Raw genomic sequence first — 12,272 nt, 5'->3', positions numbered from 1 at the left:
AAGTGATACCCTGTATAATTATTTAAATACATTTTTGGTGAGGAAGGTAAGACAAAAAATGATGTTTGTATATGACAGCAAAGAAAATTAACTGTAAAATTTACTATCTAAATCTCACATTAAAAATGAAGATTTATACTTTATCTTCCCTAATTTGTATCATGATATTAAGTGTTTTTAAGTCATGATACAATCATGATATAATCAAAACAATTTATTTTTAGTGGCAGAGTAGCAAACTGTTCATGGTTTACTTTGGCATCACATATTTATCTGAATAAATGGCTAGAGACAATCACAATCTTTGAAATGACAAACACATATTAAATTTAACCAAAATAAGGTTTACAACAGGAGGATTAAATTGAGTTCTACTGTATTTGAGTAACATCTTTTCCAATTAGCAAGTCTCCTTCTATTACATTGTCATTTATTCACAAAGCCTTAAAGCAGTGCTTCCCAAAGTTGGGACGCCGCTTATTCGGGGAAAGCCCCTGGCGGGCCGGGCCGGGCCGTTTTATCTGCCGCGTCCGCAGGTCTGGCCCATCGCGGCTCCCACTGGCCACAGTTCACTGCTCCAGGCCAATGGGAGCTGCTGGAAGCAGCGGCCAGTACATCCCTTGGCCCGTGCCACTTCCAGAAGCTCCCATTGTCCTGGAGTGGCGAACTGCGGCTAGTGTGAGCCGCGATCGGCCGGACCTGTGGACGCGGCAGGTAAACAAACCGGCCTGGCCTGCTGGGGGCTTTCCCTACATAAGCAGCATCCCAGGTTTGGGAAACATGACCTGAAAGGGTTATAACACTAGATTACAGTAAAAAGTTACGCTTTCTGTACTCTCCCCACCATCCGTGCTCTCTTCTCCATATACTCAGTTGTCATTTCATTACACCACAATATCTCCATCACCCTGGTTTCCTTTATTTCCCCAAACTCTCTCACCACAAAGTCCATTCCATCAACCTCCAATTCTTGCTCAGCTCCTTTTTACTCCTGTACTGCTGAGTACATTTGGAGAAAATGCCTTGACCGCACAGACACTCATCCTTCAATACTACCATCTTCCAGCTCAAACAACACTTCTCCACCATCATTGAATCCCATATTGCAATTCCAGCCACCTAAAAGCATTTCCCTGTTCCATGTTCTCTCACCAACTTTTTCAAAGAGAAGATTCAGCATGACATCCTTTCTGCCTTCCTTTCACAATCTTCTCTCACCTCATTCTTACCTCCTTCTGCACTTTCAACAACAATGAGGTTCCTCACCTGTTTTCCTCTTAACTCTTCCACCTGGCCAAGCGATGCCATCTCCTTCTTCCTCATGACCTACCCTGCCCTTACACTCTCACCACCTTCTTCAACCCTTAGCTTCTCACTCTTATTAAGTTCCTTTCCTTCACAGTATGAGCATGCTATGATTCCTCTATCCTTATAACCCCCCAACATTTACCCTGCATCTTTCTCCAACTGCTATCCCATCTCCCTTCACCTCTAAACTCAGTGAAAGTGTCACACACAGCTGTTTTATTAAGGTTCTCTCCTCCAACTCTGTCCTTTTACCCTCCAATTTGGTCTCTATGCCACTGAAACTTTTGTCTCCATGGTCTTTAATGACAGTTTTATGGTCAAATTTCAGAGCCTCTACCTGGATGACATCTTTGAGTACCATCTATCTAGACCCACACATCTAGGCAGTGTCCATATGTTTCCCCTTCTTCCTTCCTCCATCACTTCCTTCCAGAGATCTGGCCTTTCCTCTCTGTTCTGCTAGTAAAAGCCTAGTCTAGGCCCTTATTATCTCTCACCTTAACAACTGCAGCCTTTTTCTCCCTGGCCTTTCTGACACCCAATTGGATTCCCAGGTCCAATCAAAAGATGCTACTAAAATAATCCTTCTGACCATGTTACTCTCAACTGAGAGATGGTCCCCCTTTCTTCACTGCATCAAATTAATGTGACCCTTCACAACTTAGCCCCTCCCTATTTAATACATTTATCATGTGATTTTCCCCCTACTCCTTCAGTGGTACTATCTTCCATTTCCTATTTGCTCCTACTATAAACACCCTCACATTTTCTTCCATGCTGCTCCTTTATGTATGACCACTCTCCTTAAATTAGTCTGTAAAGAGAATACCCTGTCTTTCAAATCTCTCTTCAAGATTCACTTCTACAATGATGACTACCACAAAAAGCCAACTGATAATGGATAGTCAGATGGCCTTTAGGAGTGTCCAATATTGTATTTTTAACTCTAGTTGTGTATAAACCTGGCCTATGTAAATGCATATTCTTATTACTATTTCCATCATCCTCCCTCCCCAGTTCCTTCAGATTGTACAACCCACTGATTAGATCTTATATTAAATATATTGCAAGATCTTTAAAGCAGGGACTGTCTTTTACTATGTGTTTGTATAATACCTCAATCATGATTGAAGACTTTAGGCTACCATAATAAAATAATCATCATGGCAAATAGTTTAAAAGTGTCTATGTCAGCTAAGCCAAGAAAAGCATAAGAGCAATTCATATTCTTCACTGCCTCTGTGAGCAACTAGATAACATGTATTGATGATGAAAATCATAGTGATGTTATACAAGGAAGGAATGAGGGGGGGAAATAATTTGCTTACATACCATGGATATCATACAAAACTAAAAAAAAAGAAAACATTCAGAGCTGAAATTACTGTTAGAATAGGAAATGTTGAAATAAAAAGAATAGGCGTTTTGGAAAACATCCCATTTCAACATAAAATGAAAGACAAACAAAATACAGTGTATTGGTGAGATGGCCATAATAAAAAAAAATAGTTCTATAATTCACAAAGGTGTACAACTTTTTACCAACATACAGTTTTCTAAATTTAAAAAAGGAAACCTAGCTACAAAAAATAATAACTAACATGAATGTAACATTATAAGCATCCTATACCAAAAGTAATAGTTTCATTAAAGAAAAACATACTGCATCTTCATATGTGCCTCTTAATAGTTCTTCATTTTACTTTCACTTGAGCAATCCCACACAAACAGACCTTTCTCTCTTCTTTATATTTATTATGTTTAAAATGTTGGTTTAAGAAACAATGGTATATACATTTGCAATTTGATTACAAATACTGAGTCAAATGCATCCCTCGCATATCTCCATTAAATCAAATGAAGATATACCAGGAATTAATATGGTCTCTCTATTGTCACATCATTTTACAATTCCTGCACTGCTCTATTTCTTGAGTTCCTCATTTTGGATCTTTTCCCTGCACTGAAGCTTTGGCTGGTTGAGGTGTATGTAAATATAGCTTCAGAGTAAATTTCTTCTTCTCTTTAAAAGTTATCATTTTGGTGCTGTAACGGGTATATTTCCAAATAAAATGTGCTGAGGAGCATACTTGCAAGCATATAATAATTAAAATGTGTTTAGATCTCAATGCTAGAAATAAGTGTATATTTCAATTATATTTTTAATTTTACTTATGTGTTTCTTGACTTTGGTTGTAATCCACAGGTCTTGAATACATTCTCCATAATGGATCCCTAGTGGACACAGTTGTGACAGTTAAGCATACAAGGGCCATATATTGTTATCCTTTCATTTGTAACTTGTCTTCTTAAAGCAGCATATATTAATAGCTCATTCCATTAAATACCAAATCGTCTGGGTAAACATTTTTTCCATATACTACAGTATCTTTGTGTAACATGTAAAATAAAAACATGCTTACCATCATCATTCTGGGCCAAACAATTGGTGAAAACAGTAGCAATCGCAATTCCTACAACCAACCATTCCCAGAGACAAAACTGCTGTAGCATTTTCTATTGAACTTCACTCAAGGCAGATCTGAAATAAAAAGAAAGATTTGACATGTTCATTAATCAGTTAAGGTAAATGCATCTGTCAGTGCAGAGAGCTTATAATAACTTCATGGTTAATCACTGGTATTATGGGTCCCTAAACAATATTACTAAATGATATGTATCTATCAGCAAGCATGTCCAATCTCCAGAACAGGACAGTTTTGTTTTGTTTATGTTATTGCTCTTTCTACATCAATCACGGTGTTAGAGAACTGTGTAATGTTTGGTGTTAGTCAAACATATATTAAATGTTAGAGAAATTAATATATATAATATGATAAGAAAAGATAACAATGTTTGCTTTTTGTACATTTTTGCTGAGATAGCACTTTAGATTTTGCTGCAAGAGTTTGCGAATCAGAAAACTGGTTTGTGTGTCTTATTTGTAAAATATCTGGCCTAAGCAAATAACAAAGTAAAGCAAAAAGTCAAGAGGAACCGGTTAGCTTTGCAGAAAATCAGGTGTACATCTTTCCTCCCCTCAACAAGACAAGCTAACAAGCAAAAACCCAATACCACAAAAAACAGATCAGTGAAATGAACAACTACTATTGTAAAATAAAATCACCAGGATGAAGCCAGTGGGAGTGGGACCAAAAAATGTTGGGGAACAAACAAATAGAAGTCAGTATCAGTAGAATATTCAAAAATGTATTAATTGAGGTTAATTATTGTAATGTATGCATGAGAATGTTTTAATTAGGGGGTTAGAATGTAATGTATAAAAATAAAGACAAATGAAGTAGCTCTGTAACTGAGTCTGCACAAAGAGACATGGATAGTAAAACAAAGCTATTGTCTAAAAAGTATATAAATGCTGTCATTTTACTCATGTAAAGCATTTAGCCCACTGGTTTTCCTTATCACTTTCTGCTAGTATTTTTGTATTATGGTCATATGAGCTATATTTTCATTAATTTCTGAGTCAAACAATTGTCCCTCCACCCTCCGCCACTTAACAGCCTTCAGCATCAAAGCAATCTGATCTGCCATCAACAAGAAATTATTAAAGCCACTGCTATCATTTTCCTTCAAGAAATTGAACTTTTCCTATCTCTGCATCTGTATAGTTTCATCTTAGGCATTTATTTACATCACAAACAATAGTATCATATTAGGACATTAAAGCTTTCTTCTAAATAACTCACACTAAGTTACATTTATTGCAACCAAGAGAAAGCAGGGTTTCCATTAAAAGAAATAAATGACAGCTCTGTTAAGTACTGGAAGATGCACGCACATCTACAAGACTTGGTTTGAATCTTGTTTTCACAGTTTATAGCAGTGACACTGCACCCCATATTCTTCATAGTGATATTATTATGATGTGATGCTTTCAGTCTAGATAGCTGGTTGGGAAGGGCCTGTTCAGGGCAATGAGCCATTAGGGGAAACAATAGGCCTTAGGAGAAGCCTGTCTCTCACCTGGTGAGCCTTCCTCAAAACACTCCAGACAGACTGTAAATAATGGCTGCTATGACTCTACAAGGACATGTGACCAGGCCATATGATTCTGGATTCTATCTTGGGATGTCAGTATTTTTCCACAAACCACTCTGGGAACCAAGTTTTGAAACAAAGGGTTGCTGCCATATGCTAAAGCTATATAAGACAGGGAGTGACATCATCTGTTGTTCTTCACTCCCCACACAAGAAGACTTCTGGAAACACCTGAGGGGGGGGGGGAAAACTGGACTGGGGGAAGTGCTGGTCCTAGGCTAAAGAGATTTCTAGCCTGTGTATGAAGACCTGAGAAACCCAAGCTGTAAAGCTAATGCAGCTTGTGCCTTAAGAATCTACACGTCTGCCTTTGCCATCAGTTAGGGTGAGACTCTGCTGTTCATATCCAATCTATCTAGTATATTAAGCTTAGTTCGCATTTTTGTTTATTTGCTAGGTAATCCACTTTGATCTGTTTACTATCACTGTTTGCTTTTGTAGTTAATACATTTATTTTATGTTTTAATCTAAACCAGTGAGTTTGGGGTGAAGCGCATGGGATTTGCTCAGAGAGGCTGTTGTATATTTCTCTCCACTCCACATTGGGAGTAGGAGGGACGAACTCTATGAGCTTACACTGTACAGTTCCCTCTGCAGCACAAGCCGGTGTAATTTTGGATTTATGCTCCAGAGGGGGTGCATGCCTGGGGAGCTTTAGCCTTTCTACTGTTGGTTCATGCAGTGGCTAGTCAGAGAGCTTGCATGTAACTGCAGTTGGGTATCTCCCTACCTGTGGGTATGCTGGTGGAAGTATAAAACCGAGAGCATATCTTCAGCTTGGTGGGGAGAACATCAATTCCAAGAAACCAGAGAAGCCCTTCTGTGTGATGAGGGCACTTAGGACAGTGAAGGAAGATGAATAATGCTCTTAATAGCAGCAGTTTCAATTATTTTCTTCAGGGCTTTCTTTTACTGATTCATAAACAAACTAGTCCAAAAACAAACCACTCAGAACAGTGTCCCCCAACTTCCAGACACTGTTCCAGCTTCCTAGTTTCATCTCTCTAGGTTGCTTCCACAGCAATAAATTACGTGACAGGGCCTGGCTTAACTCCTCATCTACTGTCTGGGCCTTGCCTCAGACCTCCACTGATAAGGTTGTACAGAGGAGTCAGAGAAAATTTAATTGGAAATTTGTGCAGAAATTATAGCTGAATGAACCAACAATAATTTCCTCTCCAAAGGAATGGCTGGATTTGTTGAACCCCCCATTATAGCACCTTAGAGAACAGAAGAGGATGGGGAGCATTTTGGAGATTGTGGAGGTATGCACAGGTCCACACATTCATGGCAAAGTGTTTGTTTTAATCCCTAAATTGTTTGCTATTTCTTCAGGGCAGGTCAAAATTAGCCTTCAACAGAGTGATAAAGAGGAAGCTCCTAGACCAAATGGAGGTTTCTCCAATGTAGGGCAGGAACATAGAAAAAAAGCAACAGACCTTCTATTCAAGACCACACAAAATTTACCAGTGTTACAATGTTATTTTTCCTTCAGTAATTCAGATATGGCTTGTTCTTGTTAGCTTTTAAAGTTTATTCAAGTGCTACTTTCTGATTACTTTCAGTTAAATTGCTAGTTTACCAGTTTCAGCCAATCTGAAGTTACTTTAAAGTTACCTGTGGTTTAAAACACAACTTTTAAAGTAAGTGAATAAATACATGATGATGATTTTTTTCTTAACTGGTTAATATTAAACAAATTTGATCATTATATAAAGCATAGCCACTTCACAGTATGATTTATTGATAGCAAATTAATATAATCACCAGCATCGTTAATTGGCTTTTGAGGATATGTGAGAATCTCAGAATAAATTTATTCACAGATCTTGCCAATGAGTGAGCAAGGATTCCTAAATGCATTATATGCTTTACAGTTTTCCCAGTCTTCTAGAACACTAATAAAATAAAGGTTTTGATACTAATAAAATTACTTTAGATATTACTAGTTGTCAAATGCTTCCAAGTTTTTATAATTCAGAAATGTTAGGCAAACGATCTAGGATTACAGATCTGCAGCAAACAGAACGAGTTCATTTTAAAATATGTAATTAGATAATTCATAAATCAGCGAATGAACATGCATACAAAGAAGAAGAGTGCAGCTATTTGTAATAGTCCTGAAGAGAAATAGGCATATACACTTCCTGAACGATTTTTATACTAAAAAATGACCAGTTCTCCAACAAAAATGCTTAATTTTAGAAAGACAGTTATTGAGTCCTCAACTGACATCCAGTGTGGTGGGACTACTCCAGAGAGGTTTTAGGACTCAGACATCTTGGCAGATTTATTTTTGATTCAGATGAAATGTCAAGTAAACCATAAGGATGGAAATGGAGTTGTTCTAAGAGTAAGTGTCTCTAGATGAAACTGTAAATAGAGCAGAATAAAAGATTGAGCCTTTCATTCAGTAATCCTGTGGGCCGCTGTAACAGAAACTGGAATCAGAAATTTAGTAAACACAAGCATCCTTACCAAATAGGAAGTAAACAGAATCTTCAAATGCCAAAACAGGTCATGAACAGCTCAAATAAGTTTGAAGACCTCAAGTGAGACAGTTGAGGATTGATTACTCACGTGAGTAAGAGATGCAGGCTCAAGCTCTAAATTTGCAATGTAATAGAGAATAAAAAAAGGCTAATATGATTACTGGAGTAGAAAAGTATAGTATTTCTACATGGTATGGTACCTGAATGTTTTACAGAAAGATGCAATGAAGAGGGAGTTCAAAGAATAACGTACAAGATGGGGAATTATATAGCTGAGAGCAAAGACTTTAACTAGGAGTAATAGGATGAAATTAAGAGAGGAAAAATGCACATTCAGTATCAGGAAATTTCTGATAATCAGTATTCCTAGGAGTGTGATATATATGACTGTGTAGCATTTAGTGGGGAAATAAAGTGGTATATAACAGGCCCAAATAGAGTGATGGAAGGCCCATCATTTTTGGTACTACCTCCCCCCCATTAGTCCTTCACAAAATAACAATAAATAAATAAATAATGTAATATAATATAAGGCGCCATACCCATCCCATACAACCCAGGGTGAAACAGAATAGTGAAATAAACCAGGAAATGGAGATGGGCATGAGCTAAAACAGTATTTTCAATCTTTTTTCATTTGCGGACCCCTAAAAAATTTCAAATGGAAGTGAGATGGGATATCTCCATTATGAGTCCCCTTTGGAAATCTTAACAGTAGCCTGAAGACCCCCCACGATCCAAGGACCACAGCTTGTTATCCACTCTTCTATGGTAATGACAACCTTTTGTGGGTCCCTTTGATATAGTCCATGGACCCACAGGGGACCACAGACCCCCAGTTGAAAACCACTGAACTAAAAAAAAATAAATCTTGTCCTGGCCCCCAGTAAATATTTAATCTACAGCGAGAGCCTAGACGTACAATAACACTGAATCTCAACAATCCAAAATATTTGAAGAAATATAGATATGGATCTATATCCAATTTTGCACCACTTAAAACAGTGGGAGTTTTGCCATTGACTTCATGGGAGGTAGATTGAGCAGTGTGTGGCTTGGGTCCATCTCTAATATTAATATTAACTATACACTTAAAATTCCTTATTTTATAAACACATCCATATATTAATACCTTTCTAAAATGGATTGCTACCCTGTAGCAGCAAATTTGAAGATACTTTACCAAAGATTATGAAAATGCTTCAAAAGTAGTCATTAGAATGTGTAAATGAAATATGCATGCATTAAAAATAGGTAAATATGAATTTATTCAGTAGCCTCACATGTAAATATTTTAAATAGAAAATATTTGTTTACATGAGAGAATATAATAGCTCCTTTGGAACTGCCATGGTTGAATAAATAATACAGGTTTTTAAAATGGTCTAAATACCCATTTTCATATAAAGTATTTATTTATGCAACCAAGCAGAACGTCTTCAAGGATCATAACTTATATACTTTAATTAGTTCTTTTTTCTCTGTGAGTTTATTAGAGTTGCAATAAAAAATGAAAATGAACAATATATAATCTACTTTTAAATAATATTTAATGGATATATTCTGTCATAGGATATCATATCAAAGTTTTTACTAAGCAAAACTCTTATTCTTTTAATGTTGAAGTTTTTTAAAATTAAAATCCATTCAAACATTAGATACCTGAAGCAAAGCACTTCCATCCTGACATTGGAATGACAACATTTCAAATAATTCCAGTGCTTTATGTAAACTTGGGCACATTCAACAACAAAAGGTTAATCAGACCTGTGTTAGTTCACAAATAGAAGAAAACACATCAGAAGTATGACTTAAAAATCACAAAAGTTAGGAAACTCAATGATGTTTAAAACTCAATCCCTAATTCAAACTGGTGTCACTATTCATGACAGGGGCCATGTCTAACTGTAGGGTGCTGTTCCATAATCCAGTGAGGGTTGGCTCTCGAAAGGTGCTAATTATCCTCACCACCCATTTTCTCCAAGAAGAATTGAGGGCACTCAGCAGTTCACATGGTCTGACCTTGTATTTATTTTATGATACCCCTATTCCCAGTATTTCTCTTCCCCGTTCATCCCTCCTCAATGCATCAGATTCCATTGACCCCCAAATCAGGGCCTCCTGGAACCATGGACATCCTTCAGATGTTGCACAATGTGGATCCCAAATGCTAATTCTAGCTGGAGTCTCCAAAGGAGAGGTTACTTAACTTGTGCAGTAACTGGAGTTCCTCAAGATGTCCCTGTGGAGTGAGCCATTTTAGATATGCCTTTGCTCCTGTGCCTGTTAGTAGCAGGAAATCTGCGGCTGAACAAGGAACTGCATCTACATGGCCTCAGTTCCAATCAAATTTTTTACCCATTACACCATCCTCTCTTATTATTCTATTAATTTTGTTATTGGTTTGAAAACCAAGTATTTGTCAATTGACAACTGTGTTACAAACTAACACCCTTCCTCAGGTAACATCCTATGCCCCCTATCTTGCAAACAAATTTAATAGTCCCACAAAGTCAGACTCTTCATGTACAAAGTGCTACACGTGTTTAAGTGTTTGCAGGATTGGGTCCTATATTCTTTTTTCTCAAACCTGAGCCAAATTATGTACTTGATTAATAGGACTTTTCTGCTCATGAAACATCAGAGTAGTTCATGATATATGTATATATACACACACACAGAGCATTCATCAAGGTAGTGGGATTCAGGAATGAGTTATGTTCCTAGACGTCGACAGCTAGCAGTCGACTTGTCAGCAACAGATATATCACTTTGGCAAACAGCAGTCAATGATGGGGTTTCTCAGTTCAAGATTAATCACTGTATGGAGCTTCAGGCACAGAGGTTGAGCTGTAAACAGCAGCAGATTCAGCAGGCTCAGACTGTGATCCCTTCCCCTCAGTAACATGTGGGGATTCAATGTGGAAAGGACTGCCACTCATACATTGGCCTTTTTAGCCACAACCATAATCACAAGATGTAATACCGTTGTCAGTGTCATCTTTGGTCACAAAGAATGACATGTTCCCAGCTCTGCCACTAATTTAATGTATAACTGAAGGCAAATCAGTTAGCCGCTTTGGGCTTCAGTTTACCAACGTGTAAAATTTTCATACTAGTAGTTAACTACCTCACATAGAAGTTGTCAAGATTATTTTATTAAAAGTTCTTTGAGAAATTTTGCTCCTTTGCAGAGTTTTCCAGCTATGAATGATTAATTCATCCAGACAATTCTGCTTGGGAATATTACATTCCCTTGCTAGATGGACATGCTCTTAAAATGCTTAGCAACACCAACCTTGTACAATGTAAGGAAACTGAAGAGAAAGGTGCCATCAATTGGAACCAATTAAAAATAACTTCTAGCTATTTTCATAGGTTTAAAAGCAAGTCTCTCTCTCACCTATAAACTCTATAATGGATGATGTAGCTAATAAATAAGTGAATGAGAATCTCCCCTCCCCCCCACAGTGTGAGTGTAAAAATATTTTTTAAAAGTTACACATCCCAAAAATTAAATGGCAGGTAAATGGTTCTAGTCTTTATTATTAGGAGGAGAGAGTGGTTTTGGCTGAAACCTAATTCTAGCAAACAAACTGTGAAAGATAAGTAGATGGACACAGTAAGGTCAGTTTTCTTCCATCGAATAGTCTTTACTGTAGTCCTCCTGTAGAACTTCAGCTTAAAAAAAAAAAAAAGAAAGAAACAAAAATGGTGATCTTTGAAAATATGTTAAACTTTCTCAGGAAAGTCCTAAAGTGTTTGTGAATTCTAAGCTTCTAAAGGAATAGTCAAAACTAAAATTAAAAAAAATTTTTTTTTGCAGGATTCTTTCAACCATTCTAACAGATTTAATCCAAGTTTTCCTTTCCCTTTTATTGGAAAAGGGAGATTCAACTAGGACTTTGAACTTCTTAAAGAACAGACCAGTTCAGTAAAGAGAAATAGAAAGAATTGTGTAGGGTAAAAGGAATAGGTAAAATATCAAACTGCCATTGAGAACAATGTTTTTTTTCAAATGTTCATCTCATTCCATTTCTGCTGTAGCCAACAATACACTGAAATTTTATATTATATACTATATTATAGTATATTTTATATTATACACACACACACATATATACACACATATATACATATATATATATACACATATATACACATATATATACACACACACACACACACACACACACACAAAGAGAGAAAGAGAGAAGCAAAGAAACAAATGCCTCCCCCTACAAGATAAATTCCCCACTTACATCTTTGAGCAAGGTTTAACAGCTGCTCCTTGACACAAGTGCTTACGGAGCTCAGTGCAGACAATGTAGATTAGTCTGCAATAGCAACTCTCACCACAGTCAATTCAGATTTCCTAGAGACATTTTGCAAGGTAACATTATACTCAGATAA

The 12,272-nt window shown here is 36.9% G+C and overlaps 1 protein-coding gene across 1 annotated transcript in view; it reads right to left on the bottom strand.

Annotated features, from left to right (window-relative positions):
• PCDH15 (protocadherin related 15) overlaps window positions 1–12,272 on the bottom strand; it is a 1,392,890-nt gene that overhangs the window by 723,838 nt on the left and 656,780 nt on the right. Inside the window, exon 5 of the mRNA XM_065552026.1 lies at window positions 3,732–3,850. Coding sequence (XP_065408098.1) covers window positions 3,732–3,822 — 91 coding nt within the window. The 5' untranslated portion in view covers window positions 3,823–3,850. The remainder of the gene's footprint in view (window positions 1–3,731; window positions 3,851–12,272) is intronic.

This window comes from Chrysemys picta, chromosome 7 (genome assembly GCF_011386835.1).
Source record: "Chrysemys picta bellii isolate R12L10 chromosome 7, ASM1138683v2, whole genome shotgun sequence".
In the NCBI taxonomy this organism is placed as follows: Eukaryota; Metazoa; Chordata; order Testudines; family Emydidae; genus Chrysemys; species Chrysemys picta.
The sequence above is the reverse complement of the archived record's forward strand: the minus strand, read 5'-3'. Positions and strand labels throughout refer to the sequence as shown.